The sequence below is a fragment of the Gymnodraco acuticeps genome, unplaced genomic scaffold, assembly GCF_902827175.1.
Source record: "Gymnodraco acuticeps unplaced genomic scaffold, fGymAcu1.1, whole genome shotgun sequence".
Classification (NCBI taxonomy): Eukaryota; Metazoa; Chordata; class Actinopteri; order Perciformes; family Bathydraconidae; genus Gymnodraco; species Gymnodraco acuticeps.
Window position 1 is genome coordinate 3,066,473 of NW_022989800.1, and position 15,818 is coordinate 3,082,290.

The 15,818-nt window shown below is 42.1% G+C and overlaps 2 protein-coding genes across 6 annotated transcripts in view; one reads left to right on the forward strand and one right to left on the reverse strand.

Annotated features, from left to right (window-relative positions):
- The window catches only part of cdh23 (cadherin-related 23), a 221,556-nt gene that overhangs the window by 41,568 nt on the left and 164,170 nt on the right, over positions 1-15,818 (reverse strand). For all 5 annotated transcript variants that reach the window (XR_004569981.1, XM_034226090.1, XM_034226097.1 and 2 more), the window contains 7 exons: positions 14,657-14,846; positions 14,225-14,370; positions 13,876-14,095; positions 13,208-13,360; positions 12,854-12,967; positions 12,067-12,215; positions 7,357-7,417 (listed from right to left, as the gene is read on the reverse strand). Coding sequence is in view for 4 of the 5 variants with exons in the window: in XM_034226090.1 (XP_034081981.1) it covers positions 7,357-7,417; positions 12,067-12,215; positions 12,854-12,967; positions 13,208-13,360; positions 13,876-14,095; positions 14,225-14,370; positions 14,657-14,846 (1,033 nt within the window). In the remaining variant the exon portion in view is untranslated. The remainder of the gene's footprint in view (positions 1-7,356; positions 7,418-12,066; positions 12,216-12,853; positions 12,968-13,207; positions 13,361-13,875; positions 14,096-14,224; positions 14,371-14,656; positions 14,847-15,818) is intronic.
- On the forward strand, positions 9,130-12,011 carry LOC117552569 (uncharacterized protein C10orf105-like). The gene is made up of 2 exons (XM_034226148.1): positions 9,130-9,440; positions 11,161-12,011. The coding sequence occupies exon 2, from the start codon at positions 11,173-11,175 to the stop codon at positions 11,674-11,676; it is 504 nt and encodes a 167-aa protein (XP_034082039.1). The 5' UTR covers positions 9,130-9,440; positions 11,161-11,172; the 3' UTR covers positions 11,677-12,011.

The window sequence follows — 15,818 nt, forward strand, 5'->3', positions numbered from 1 at the left end:
ATTACAACATTTGCATGTTGAACTACATGCTGGATATCTTCCCTAGCCTCAAGGAAATACAATAAAATAAATGGATTCATAATTTTAAAAAATTGATAAAAATGTATACATTAATAATGTTGTGTGCAAAGTCCTGCAAACATTTCAAATTTAAATACAAAAGGAAAAAAGTTTACTTTTGAAATGATTTCTCACAAAAACCTTTCTAAATCATAGTAAATTATTAAAAAAGGGTTTAGTCTATATACGTTTTTTCTGCCTAAAATAGTTTGAATTGAACGTAAACTATATCAAACACCACATCCATGGCAATTAACCAATTTTTGCCCACTATTTAAATTGACTTTGGTTGAAGTTAATAACAATATTGATATTATATAGATATATAGCATATCATTGATGCAGTCTTTCTGAACACTTTTAAAATAAAATACTGCAAATGAAGAATATTTGTAATGTTCTGCACAGATAGTGCCTTAACTTGAATTTGAAAACACGTGGCAACTTTATTAATACAGCAGATGAAAAGATTTGTGGAAGGATACATTCTTCATGGGCTTCAATGGCTCTCTAGATAAAGGGCGTTTTATGGTTGCTTGTATTATCCTCAGATAGTGGTTTGTTTAAATAACTAGTGACATTTGAATACATATTGAAAAAAAGGGCTCCAAAAAAGGCATATATATATATATATCCTGGCCGGCTTAGCCAGTGTGTATTTTTTCAAGCACCACAAGATTCATAGTTTATAAAGTACAATTCTGGGCCATTGATTGTGTTATTTCTCCAAAAACATACAGTAAAAATACCTGTTTTGAAGCCTTAAAATGGTGCAGGAAAAGGACTTTACAGTTAACTGTGTCACTTTGCTGAAGGATAGTTGGGACCAGCTATCCAGGCCAGACTCTAAAGACTTTCCAAGGTGTAAAATGCTGCTGCCTGAGTACTGACTGGAAGTATTGCTGATATCATGTCTACCATCCTCTTAAAATACTATGTCCAACAATATCAGTCTCAGGAAGAAATGTTTTTTAATGCTTATTAAAAGAAAAACATGCATTCTTGTAGTCGGGAGGGGACATTGACAGAGGATTACTGGAAAAGTACACGGTAAGTACTTCATAGTACTTGTGAGGGTAGTTTCACTAGTACTGAGTCCAACAGGATCAATCTCACGAATAACTAATGGAAACAAAAAATAATTCTCTCATCAAACTTAGCAGAAGTGGCTTGATTTTGTTCTCAGCAGGGGACTTTGACATTTCTCAAAAAATACACAGTAAAAGTACTTTAATGTATTGTTAGTAGCAGGCTAACTAATACAAAGTCAAACAGTATCAATTTCATTAAGAACTAATGGTAAAATTGTATTTGTATCACTCATCAAAGATAGCAGAAAAACATGCATTATGTACTATGGAGGGGACTCTGACAGAGGATTACTCACAAAGTACACAGTAAAAGTACTTCATTTTATTTCTGGTAAAAGTCAAACTAGTACCGAGTCCAACAGTGTCAGTTTTATTAAGAACTTGTGGTAAAGAATATTTGTATCACTCATTGAATATAGCAGGGAAAAAAATGAAGAGCAGCTGATTTGAAAAAACAAACGCGAGAGACGGCTGAGGTGACTGCAGTGCAGAATCGCTGTAGTTTAAATCTCCTTACAATGTTGTCCATTTTAGATATAGGCTTATTTAGTGGGAATGCTGTTAACAGCATTCCAACTAACTGTTATTCTACGGACGAAAAGTTTATTATTATTCCGCCGACTTATTTTGGCCCTCTTCTCCTCCCGCATTGAACATCGCAGAAACTCAGTTCAAACATCAAAACGTTCAGCTCGGTCGGGAATCGATGGCTATTACTTTTCTCATTCATAACTTTCATAATTCCAGAGATACATCCCATAATACATCACATTTTTAACATTGAAGTCAATGGAGGAAATCTTCAACTTCAACAAATCTTCATGCGACTTCAACTGCTAACTGTTCATTCATACTTTCACTCAGAAACCTCATTCCAACTTTAAAATGTTACAAATCTTTCTGACATTATTCGTGTACAAAAACTTTTAAATCTGATTCTTACTTTTAGAGATATTAACATTTGTTCAGACCTTGTTTTAGAGGTTTTCTTCAGATTTTAACATTAACTAGAGTGCGTGATGTCACAGCTAGAGGATAGAAAATCTTGAAATGTGCCTTCATATATATTTTTTAAACTGCCATAATTCCCAAACTCTACATTCCTGGGACATCATTTTTCATGATAAACGTAGGAAAACATCTCGTAGCTTGAAAAATGACAAATAATTAAGCAAAAAATAATTCAACAAAATGCCTCTTGAGGGCATGAAGTGACAAAAACGTCCAAAATTCCTCCATTGAAGCCCATTGTAATTTCAGGCAGATATTTCCTCACGGTAGCAGCCGCACACCTTTAGTTAAACTACCAAAAAGGCCACATTATTAACCCGAAACTACACAAAAATTACACTTCAGATACTCAACTTCCTTGACATGCTTCACGTTTTGAAATTTCACAGATATCTGTTACGGTTCTTCCACAAAACGTTCACATGTAAGAGGTTCATCTCTCATTCAGAACAATGAAGCCTTTGAAGTCTAGGCATCTCGTTAGCTCAACTATAAACAGGGGTGCACATAACTTTTTTGCCCTGGTTCTCAAAGGAGCACCTGGAGATGTTGCTTGGTGCTCATCCTTAAAATGAAATAAACCGTAACTTTTGAGGGGGTCTTGACTTTATTTGCCAGACACACGGCACTGAACACACATGCAGAGGTGAACACAGAACACACATGCAGAGGTGAACACAGAACACACATGCAGAGGTGAACACAGAACACACATGCAGAGGTGAACACAGAACACACATGCAGAGGTGAACACAGAACACACATGCAGAGGTGAACACAGAACACACATGCAGAGGTGAACACAGAACACACATGCAGAGGTGAACACAGAACACACATGCAGAGGTGAACACAGAACACACATGCAGAGGTGAACACAGAACACACATGCAGAGGTGAACACTGAACACACATGCAGAGGTGAACACAAGACAACATTAGCACGAGCAGTAATCCTACAAGCTGTCATCACTCCCTCCTGACTGTTCTCCTCACTGTCTTCCTCTCTGTCAGACATGGTAGCTGATGATGTAGGCCTACTTCTTTCTCTCTGGTTGAGTCTGCGATTAGATGCTTGCATCCACAAGTCAGCAGCTGGTTTTGGGTCGAAAGTCTCTGTTGTGATCTTAGACAAGTGGATGTAATCAAATAAGTATGTGAACATAACCAATAACCTACCATAGCCAATAACAAATGAATGTAACTTATTTTATTTGTGTTGTTCATTCATTCACATTTTACCTTAACATTTATTTATGCATTTTTTTTTATCTCTCCAGTTTTAAAGGATATTTTTGGTTACTGTCCTATAGTATACATTGGAATGATTTAAAACCTGTTTATCCCAATAATTATAAAGGAGTGCCTTGGAAATATGTGTTTACATAAATTGCGACCAAACCGTTTGAACTTAGACTAAGAGTCCTTACCTCACTGAGCTGTAGTATCAGCCTCTCAGTCTGACTGGAGAGGACTCTCCCTCCACATTATTGTAGAAACATCTTCTTATTATATCCGTTAGAGCAGCTAGCACCAGATTCTAATAACAACAGCGCTGGTACCTCCCTCGCATTTTGTCTGTGAGCTGCGGGCGCCAGATAAGCCAACATCCCCCATTTTCATCACTTACAGCGCCCATCGTACAGGTCAAATGAAACGTGTAACCGGGGTGAAAAGGGTGTTACATTTACTTAATTATGAATATTGTTACATCAAGGCCGAAAATTAGGAAGAGCCCCAACGGTCAAAATGTTTTTTTTCCCTCCCAGAACTGCCAGCGCAGCGCCTCCACAGATCTGGCGCCCTAGGCGAACATCTAGCCAGTGCTACGGGCCGGCCCTGAGTTCATATCATGGTTCATACATGTATGCAACTCGCAAATATCTTTCTCTCTCTCTCTCTTCTCTCTCTCTCATCTCTCCTCTCTCCTCTATTTTCTCTTTTCTCTTCTCCCTTCTCTCTCTCCCTCTCTCAATGTTGGTACGCAAATGCGCTTTGTTTCAAATGACCCGGTGCTCTTTTTTTGGCGGAGGTGCGCATGCGCACCTGCGCACCAGTTATGTGCAGCCCTGACTATAAACACCTGTGTAATGGAACACGATGATGTCATCACTCCAACTGACATGCAGCAGACTTCAACAGTCCAGCTGTGAAGACATCTTCGGGACAGTTTTGAGATTTCTTCAAATGCCGTTGCCATGGCAACACAATGCTCGCCTTGAAACACGGTTTTCTCATAGCTTCAGTGAAAATACTCCAAACAGCCCAGAACTTCACAGGTTTGATAACGATGCAGCCATCAATGCATCTAAGCGTAGTATGGGGTGTCATGAAATGCCGTTGCCATGGCGACAGACCACTCGCCATGAAACACGATGAGGCTGTAAGTCCAATGGACACGGTCCAATCGTCCCCTAATCTTCACTTGTATATCACCGGTCCATGCCTCAACAGCTCTACGCCAAATCTGAGATCTCACCATATGCCGTTTCCATGGAAACGCATCCCTCGCCATAAAACATGATGTCGCTATAAGCCCAATGGACACGGTCCAATCGTCCCCCAATCTTCACTTGTATATCACCGGTCCATGCCTCAACAGCTCTATGCCAAATCTGAGATCTCACCATATGCCGTTTCCATGGAAACGCATCCCTCGCCATAAAACATGATATCGCTATAAGTCCAATGGACACGGTCCAATCGTCCCCCAATCTTCACTTGTATATCACCGGTCCATGCCTCAACAGCTCTACGCCAAATCTGAGATCTCACCATATGCCGTTTCCATGGAAACACATCCCTCGCCATAAAACATGATGTCGATGTAAGTCCAATGGACACGGTCCAATCGTCCCCCAATCTTCACTTGTATATCACCGGTCTATGCCTCAACAGCTCTACGCCAAATCTGAGATCTCACCATATGCCGTTTCCATGGAAACGCATCCCTCGCCATAAAACATGATGTCGCTATAAGTCCAATGGACACTGTCCAATCGTCCCCTAATCTTCACTTGTATATCACCGGTCCATGCCTCAACAGCTCTATGCCAAATCTGAGATCTCACCATATGCCGTTTCCATGGAAACGTATCCCTCGCCATAAAACATGATGTCGCTATAAGCCCAATGGACACGGTCCAATCGTCCCCCAATCTTCACTTGTATATCACCGGTCCATGCCTCAACAGCTCTATGCCAAATCTGAGATCTCACCATATGCCGTTTCCATGGAAACGCATCCCTCGCCATAAAACATGATGTCGCTATAAATCCAATGGACACGGTCCAATCGTCCCCCAATCTTCACTTGTATATCACCGGTCCATGCCTCAACAGCTCTACGCCAAATCTGAGATCTCACTATATGCCGTTTCCATGGAAACGCATCCCTCGCCATAAAACATGATGTCGCTTTAAGTCCAATGGACACGGTCCAATCGTCCCCCAATCTTCACTTGTATATCACCGGTCTATGCCTCAACAGCTCTACGCCAAATCTGAGATCTCACCATATGCCGTTTCCATGGAAACGCAGCCCTCGCCATAAAACAGGATGTCGCTATAAGTCCAATGGACACGGTCCAATCGTCCCCCAATCTTCACTTGTATATCACCGGTCCATGCCTCAAGAGCTCTACGCCAAATCTGAGATCTCACCATATGCCGTTTCCATGGAAACACATCCCTCGCCATAAAACATGATGTCGCTATAACTCCTATGAAAATGTTTCAAAAGTGCTCAAACTTCACATTTGTGCTAACAGTCCAGCCGTGAAGACATCTATGGGACAGTTTTGAGATTTCTTCAAATGCCGTTGCCATGGCAACACAATGCTCGCCATGAAACACGGTTTTCTCATAACTTCAGTGAAACTGCTCCAAACGCCCCAAAACTTCACAGGTTTGGTAACAATGCAGCCATCAACGCATCTAAGCGTATTATGGGGTGTCATCAAATGCCGTTGCCATGGCGACAGATCATTCGCCATCAAGTTAGTTCAGAAGTTTGCAGTTCAAATATTCTGCTGCTTTTCCAAGCCTTTTTACTTTCTTTTCTTCTCTCATCACACATTCAAGCCCCCTGTGTTCATGTATCATTTCAATCTAAATTCTTCACTTTCTTCTTACACATTTCATTTTAATCTAAATTCTTCACTTTCTTCTTACACATTTCATTTTAATCTAAATTCTTCACTTTCTTCTCACACATTACATTTCAGCATAGCAGTTTAGCATCAGATTTTCAGCATAAAGCATTCCCACTAGCAATTTCTTCAGGAATTGCATTCTCTAGTTATATTTACAGCCCTTAATAACATTAGTTTTCAGGGCTCAAAATGTGTCTTGGCTGTTTTCGTTGTGATCTCTAAATTCACCTTGTTTATAATATTATCACAGTTCCAAGCAAACGAGTGCTTTTGTTTTGAAATCACTTCCGTGAGTTTCGCCCCGCCCCTAGCTCCAATGACCATTAGACCATTTAGTAAGGTAAAAAGCAAAAAGCAAAAAGGCCTCGCAGACGCTCTTCCGTTTACTTGTTTAATAAAGAAAAACAAATGGACGGTAGATACACAGATTATTTAGAGGCAATTGGCATTTGCAAATTGGGTGAGATAATTTAAGTGGCTTTCAATGAAAATTAAACTTGATTTAAGAACCTGTCACAAATGGTATATATTTACTGTGGTAAGATCTGAATTATTAACACCGACTGCTTTTTTTTCTTTTTTTTTTCATTAGGATCCCCATTAGCACTAACATGAGCTTTGGCTATTCTTCCTGGGGTCCAACCCAACGGCATACATTCAAACCATAGACTGTATATATAAATTCAAACATGCATTTACACCATGATTTACACGCTATAGCAGCATAAATACAACAAACGAATATAAGGAAAACAACTCAACGAAGCACGGAAGTGAAACAAAAATGATCATCCTTTTAACCATCATTAAGCCAAACACGAAATCAACCATCAAACCATTCCTCAAGAATTAATAAAACACAATGTTCTGAAAATGTTTCTGTGGTTTGCACCCATTTTGAATATGTGGATTACCAACGCTACCAAAATGAATGTAATGCTTTAATTTACTTGGAGCCTGCTCTTTCACTTATTTATTTGTGAGAGGAGACCATATGTGAAGGCCATACGGAGGGAAAATCAAAGATAAGCAAAACTTACCAGTGAGAATCCTATACAGAACCCCGCCATTTTCCCCCTGGTCTGCATCTGTAGCTTGAACCTGGACAGACAAACACCAGCAAACAGCTGTTATTGCATAAAACTTGACAGACACCAAACAAACAAAACTACAATATTTAAACAAAAATCTGGAAAAATATACATCTCCATGTGCAACTGGTACCATAATCAATTGCGAAGACAGTACTAAAATAGCAATTAACCACAAGCTCAATCTTTAAACAGATCATGAAAACCTGGAACAGCTTTCTTCAAACTTAAAAGACAATATAATCCATTCTAATGACGAAACCATTTCTAATAATAAAGTAGCACAATACACTTTCATCTATACTCTTTGTGTCTCTTTTCTTTTCTTTTCTTTTTGCCTATTTTTGTTTTTGTTTAAATAATCATAATTATTGCATTATATCTTTTTTATTATGTATGAGTATTATTTATGTTTGTTGTGGAAACTTTTAGTTTTGTAAATACTTTAGTGTTCCACTGAAAAAGTATAATGAAAAGAAAAAACTTGTACCATAACAATGTTATTTTTTACTTTTCAGACTGATAATAGTTGATAGTTCTTCCAAGATATGCATATAATTATGAAATAATTGACCAGTGTGTTGATCTCCCGAAGTTCATGCGATTGACATTACTTTTCATAAAAGAATGAATCGATTCAATGCTTTCTACAAACAAGATGGAGAAATCAGTATTTTTCTCATTCCCCACACACACACACACACACACACACACACACACACACACACACACACACACACACACACACACACACACACACACACACACACACACACACACACACACACACACACACACACACACACACACACACACACACACACACACACACACACACACACACACACACACACACACACACACTGGTGCTCAGTGTCTTGTTGCCACAACAACCCAACATGGCTTGGCAGTCAGTGTAATGGCAGAACTCCTCTCTCTGTGTCACAGGCAGAGAGCCAGCAGCAGCCCAGAAAACCCAAACCCGGCGCAGACAGCACGGCTCCAAAGAGCACGGCTCCAAAGAGCACGGCTCCAAAGAGCACAGCAGATAAATAGTGGAGCATGCTGGGCTGCTGCTGAATGGGCCGTGTCATAAGACTGACTTCTGAATCCAGAGAGGCGCAGAGCCGCTGGCACTGGAGGAGACTGACTGCATGTCACAGCCCGCTCCTCTGAGGATGTGTCAGTCCCCCTGGAGGTGCCCACAAAGTGCATATTCGATGGCATACAGAGACACACACTCAGAGAGACTCGAGCACATGTACGTGCACTCAGGTACGCACAAACATACACACATACACACACACACACACACACACACACACACACACACACACACACACACACACACACACACACACACACACACACACACACACACACACACACACACACACACACACACACACACACACACACACACACACACACACACACACACACACACACACACACACACACACTCTCTCTCTTCCCTGCCCCTGTGTGTCCTCCTTTGCTCTCTCTCGCTCCCCCTGTGAAGAGGGGCCCAACTTCAGTCTCATTAGCTTTATAAAGAAATGTGGAGAGAGGAGTAGAAAAGAGGAGGATAGGGGAGGGGGAGACGGGAGAGAAAAGGGGCTGGGGGGTCAGATTGGGGAGTGATGAATAGGGCATTACACAGCGGACCGCACCACTTAGGCCATAAAAGGGGGTGTATAAACTGTAAGACGACTTTGCAGAGCCAGATGTTGTAAGTGTTAGCATGTGGAGTGTAAGCACTGAGAGATTATTCACTAAGCCTCTGCATGGCTGAGGAAACTCAGTATTGTCTTTGGCTCCCTGGAATTAAAACAGCAGTGAGATGTTGCTCCCTGTTCCCCACATTTTACCCCCTTTTCCTACTTGCTGCCCTCTTCCTCCCCAGCGTTTTCCCCTCTGTCTCTGGGAAAGCAGCAGTTTAAGGGGGGAAAACAAGTGCGTGGAGCCAAGGTCTGACCTCAGTTACTGGAACTAAGCAAGGCGTTGTTTTAAAGAGTCCCTAAAGTGTGGATGTGAGTATATTTATTTTAATGAGTTTTATGACAAATTACTTTTAGGTTCAGTCAGAAGAAGAACTGTTTATTTCTTAACATTTTAGAGGTAAATATGATGTTGTTTTTCCAAATCTTAAGTGTCAAAGATGGCTAACAATCTCATTAATTGTACCATACCATTATTCTTAAAAGTTTGTTATGTCTGCTGTGGAGTCTTTTGGAGTTAAACTCCTAAAACCAGCATTTCAAACATGTGAGCTGCTTGACATGTGCTTGAGCAAGTGCACATTGTCTAAGAGAGCAAGAAGGGACTGTTGTACACATTGAGTTACGACTTATCTGGAAGGTAGTTTTGAATATAAACAAATAGAGGCTACACATCTGACATCGATAAACTGTTAGTGTATTACCCGTTCATATTTTCTTTCACTATGTAGAAAGAAAAGAAGAGAAGATATGGTGAATATACTTTCATCGAGCAATCAAGATGCGATTAAAGTAAAAAAATCTAAAAATAACAATATGCAAGAATGTTACAAAGAAATTAACTTTACAAATGTTAACAGGTTATGTGAAGTGTGCTGGTAAAAGAGATAAGAAAAGAGTTTGACTGTTTCCCAACTCGCTGAGCAGACAGATCTGGAGGAGCAACAATGTGGGGCGATAGAGAGGGAGGGTACCTTACAGCTAAGCTGCCAAGCTTAAGAGCAGTGTGCCTAATCACGAATATGTGCAGCACCGTCTACAGTGTGTGTGCGGGTGAGAAAGAAAGTTTGTCTTTGAATAGCTGTGTGTATGTGTGTGTGCGTGCATATGTGCCATATGTGCTTGGAGGCGCTGACTAATGAACTGACTCTCTAACGAGCCATCCCGCTCCACTGGCCTTTTCACAGCCTTCCTGGCATTTGGTCTTAAAAATAATTTCACGTCCCAATGTGTTTCCCTTAAACCGATAAGCCATGCTTTGTCTCCGCTGAATTAAGGACGATGACATTTACAAATGTTACTATGCTGGAGATGGGGGTGCACGGAATGAAAGCTGGGGGGGGGGGATAATTGGAGACCGGGGTAGTAGAGGTGGGTGCTTTTCATTTTACAAGGGGCATTCTAATAAACCCAATTTGTTTTACATTGAAGAAAGCCTGTCAAGCATTGACTGTTTTGTAGTCCTTGATTTAATAGCTGCATAATTGCCGCAAATGCCAAACACTCAACGTATCTGCATGTGCATGCGTGCGTTTCTGTGTACATTTGTGCATGTTTATTATAAGCCCTTGAGTATGATCCCAATAAAGTGAAAATAAACCTACTCAGCTTGGCTAGTGACGCGGAGAGCGGCTGTGGCACACACACACACACACACACACACACACACACACACACACACACACACACACACACACACACACACACACACACACACACACACACACACACACACACACACACACACACACACACACACACACACACACACACACACACACACACACACACACACACACACACACACACACACTGCACACAAAACCTCCTGACATCAACTTCCAATCGGACATGGCTAAGGGGGTTAACTAGTAAAGGGGCACCTCAGGCAAGATATTTAAACCCACATTAAAATGCTTTTATAGGCATGTCTATGATATTGTAGTGAATGCAAGTTGCTTTGGATAAAAACCTCAGCTAAATTATATGTACAAATGTGATGTAATCTAATAGTGTTGTTTTCTTTATTCAGAGGCAAGACAAAATGAACACCACCGTCTCAGACTTCAACTCCACCTTGGCATCCTACACAGAAAATGTCACCCTGTCCAGTCTAATTTTCACCACAACCACCCCAACCACAACCACCACCATCCCTCAGCCTCCATCCTATTCCTCAGATATCCACGACCCAGAATACACCATCATGGTGGTGCTGGGACTATCGCTGCTGCTGGCGGGGTTAGCCGCCTTCCTGGCAGTGTGCAGGCCCTCAGAGCCGGACGGGGACTCGGAGGCGAGATGCGGGGAGAGTTTGACCTGCGGGGGAAACGGGTCCAGCGAGCCGCAGCTGAAGGTGTGGAGGAGACTAGGATCGTATCGGCGTTCATACAACATTTCGTTCAGACGACCGCCGCTTCGCAGGCCACACTGGCGCGAGAGCCTAAACACAGCCCGGACTCCAACCCGACAGACAGCACAGCCAGAAGCAAGTGTGGAGCCCCATATCACCATGCCTTGTTTATTTGACTATGTCACTGAAATCTGATCTCAGGACGGACTGACTGACTATCTCATGGATGGTGCTAAACATTACTAATAACAGCTGTGGGTGAAGAGTACATGAAGATAACGTGTTTACTTTGAATGCTAGCTGGAGCAGGTTTGCAACTAAACAAGTGTTTACAAAATCAAATCAAAAAGTGACTGTAGCAGGGTTTACCCTTTTTTGGATTTTGTCCTCCTTTATAGAAGGTTATGTTGTTGGGCATTGATTTTCTTTGCAGCAGAGCTCTGCACTATATGTAGAAATGCAACCTGAGCCAAAAGATACCACTCTGATTCTTTGTGTTTGTTATGAAATTAAATGATGTTTAAGTGTGACTGCTGAGTGAAGTTTGTTACTAAATGTGTTCAGCTGTGTTTGTGTGTTTTCTACCTGGAGGATGCTGGTTCCTTGGGTCACACTCTCCAGAATGCTGGTCTCATAGCTGTTTTGTAGGAAGATGGGTCTGTTGTCATTAACGTCCTGCACCTCCACAAACACAGTGGCTGTGCCTGTCCTCCGGCTGCCCGCTGGACCATTGTCTATGTGCAGAAGCAGAGGCATTCCAACACATCAGCTGCAATCCTTCAGGTTAATGGTACATTTTAGTGTAGACGCCAGGACACCGGAAATAGACTTGGCTTTAATTTCATGGCTGTACATCTCACAGGCTAAGGCCGTAAATACATCATTACAAAGTATACACACAATGGAACTGGCTCTGTATTAATATGTTACCTTAAAAGATACATTAATCTTGTGAAAATAAACCAAAATTAGCTTGACTGGAACAATGTTGGCTCATCAGGTACTTTTCTTGTGAATTAGAACAAAATGTGTTATCCTGTTCTCTTGCACAGTTTTACATTATCTCTGCCTTTTCTCCTCTCCCTTGTGTTGCTGGCCCCCTCAACAGATAAGCCACCCTGACTCAATGGTTTCCAAAACAGGAAAACCTCAGAGTTTTTGTTCTTTCTTTTCAATCAGGAACAAAGGCAGTTGAGCAACACACTGAAATCACTGCACATGTGCATGCATCACTTTTCTTTTACATCATTGTGGAGCAAAAGTCGAAAGGGGCAGCTTTGAAGATCAAAAACATAATAATACAAGTCCTGTCATAACAAAAGCAGACACAGAATGTGTAAAAATAAAGAGGATTTGTATAAAACTGACATACCTATAGCTTCTACTACCAGAGTGTATGCTGCCTGGGTCTCTCTGTCCAGGCCAACCACAGTCCGAACTACTCCATCTCTGAAGCCCACGCTGAATTTGCCATCCTGATTACCACCTAAAAATACAAACCATAAAAAGGTTCCAAATTAATTTACAGAATATAAGTAAAATACGCCAATGCACATACAGTGCAGCTTTAATTCTAAAAGAAGCATGCAAGAGGAGCCCAGCTGACACAAACTCACACAGAGACGGATGGATGGACAAAGGTACTGTACATGCACATATTCCCAATAGCTGTACAACACTGTAGCTCACGGACAGACATAACACAACTCCCACTGTGACCTCTGACCTGTGATGAAGTAGCTAAGTTCGGCGTTGAGGCCGGCGTCGTTGTCAGAGCAGCTGAGGCGCGATACAATGTGGTCTCTAGGGACACTCTCCTTCAGGGAAACATTGTACACGCTGGGGTTGAAGGTGGGCGTCTCATCATTTACATCCAGAACTGACCCACACACACAAACACACACACAGACAAAGAGACATGTGGACACACAGATAGATGTACATGAGGACAAATAAGGCAGCAGGGTGGTGCAGGGAATATTAATACTTGTTAAAACAGAGGATATTACATATTTAGTAGCTATAGGGTGCTGATCCTGTTTTTCCTGGTGAAGCTAAAAGTAAGACCCAAAACTGTTTAGGATATGTTGATGCTTCTGACTGATTCGAAAAAAACATGTTAAATTCAGTTTGAACATTGCCTTTTTTATTTCCCTTTCCTGATGGATTTTCAGGTCCCACCAGCAGGTGGTAGCCTCATTCTCAGCAGACTCCTGAGAAGTCAGTGGTTAACTATCTGTCATAATGAAGTAACTCTCCATATCAGAATCCAATGATATCGTGGCTTGGCAGTTTAGCATGTAGGGTAATTTCAGAGAGAGCAAAAGGGAAATCAAACTCAGCTTCTCATCATCATCATCATCATCATCATCAGCCACATCTACAGACTCTGACCTGTGACAGTGAGGGTTGAAGTGGAGGTGCGGGGGAACTTCCCTGCGTCGAATGCAATGATTCTCAAGTGGTACTGTCCAATCTGCTCCCGGTCCAGGACTGCCATGGAGGAGAGGACGCCGGTGGAGGTGTTCAGGACGAAGTTGAGGCGAGGCATTCCCATCTGTAACGCCATTGTTATCAATCCGTTCTTATCTTCGTCTGGATCCTCCACCTGGACCTGGAGCAGAAAGATACAGAGAAAGGTAGAGAAGGTTAGTGAAAAGTCAATCTCATTAAAGATGAGATGAGAGGAATAATTCTTCTTTTTTTTTATTCCATCAGAAATGGATATAGTCTTATATTTTACCTTAAAAACGGAGGATCCGATGGGCAGTCCCTCTGGCACTTCAGCCACAAAGGGCAGGTTGAGGAAGGTGGGGTCGTTGTCGTTGAGATCCAGCAGGTTGACAAACACAGTGGTGCTCACTGATGCATGCAGTGGAGGTGTACCACCTGGAGAGGGCACCAGAGAACACAAAGACACACGCGCCCCACATCTCCCGGTCAGAGGGGTTTATTAGCCACAGTAAAAGTTTCATGGTCAACATAAAACTTGAGGGATGAGGCTTGAAGAAAGAGGTTAATCGGTCAGAATTGAAAGCCCTCTGCTGAGGATCACATAAAGTGATTTAATCTTGCTTACATGGTTTAGGTGTTTCATGAGACGGGTACATTTACACAGCAAAAGGCAAATACGGGTGCAAATTGACATCCCACCGCACACACACAGAATACCCACGGTCAACAGCTGAGATGATGATAGTCCTCATGAGTACTGCGTCCTTGGGGTTGGAGCTCTCCCTGTCCAGAGTTAACCCACTGGTGCGGATCTTCCCTGTGCTGCTGCTGATGGTGTAGAAGGGGTTTTCTGGACTGATACTGTACCTCACTGTCCCATTCAGCCCATTGTCAGGGTCAACAGCCAACACCTGGACAGATGAGAGACAGGAAAATACTCCCTTTATATTCTTTGCCGTGAAGTTTTAATAAACTCCCAACACAGAGGTATGTTTTCAATGCACTGTATATAGGAATTCTAAAGGTATAAGCAAAGTGTAGTATACCGGAAGAGGAATGTAAGGAGAGAAAAGGGGAGGAAGGAGGAAATACACAATAAGGAAACAGCAATATAAGTTGTTACAGCAACAAGAACACCCCTATCCCACCCCTAGAGCTTCTCCACCCACAACACTTTCCAACTGTTCAACACATAAGTCAGCGCAAAGAAAAATGTTAACGTCACTTTTCTGACACAAAGTGGAAATGGGTGATGAATGCGTGAAGCCGGGAGCCTGGCAAAAACACTGGCTGATTCTTAAAGAGCTGATCAATTATTCAGTGCACTGACAAAAAAACGCTGGAAACTGGTTAATTGGTCATTAGAGGAACAAAGGTTTTGCAGGTATTTAATTATTTAGGGGACATGGTAGGCAGGCATCTCCTAGGCCCATTGATTAGCAACTGCACACACAAAGGTAGGTGATATAAGATGTGTGGAAGTGTCGGGCCGGGGCCAGTTGAGCTAATCAATTCTGGCCTGAGCGGAGCACATTAAAAGATGGTGAGCAAATATATTAGCCTTGTCTATTGAACTGTGGCCCCTGCCTGACTGCAGAGAGGCAGAAAGGAGAATAGTGTTTTGAAATGAGATATTAGAGGCTGACTGTACTGTATGTGTAGAGCTGCTGAATGTTAAGGCCTGCAGCGGCAATGGTAGGGGGGCATTTAGAGATTTAGGTGGGATGATCCTTGCACTGGGCACAGCCACCAAATTCATCGCCTGGCTGGACACCTCCAGGAGAACGCAGCAGGTGGCCCCTTGTCTCCATGGAAACACTGGTTGGGCCAGGGCTACATTGGGGCCAATTACAGGACTTTAAGCTTGGGTGGTCCGATTTATT

Bases quoted from the DNA above. Each gene is read 5' to 3' on its own strand.
- LOC117552569 (XM_034226148.1), top strand. From the start codon at position 11,173: ATGAACACCACCGTCTCAGACTTCAACTCCACCTTGGCATCCTACACA.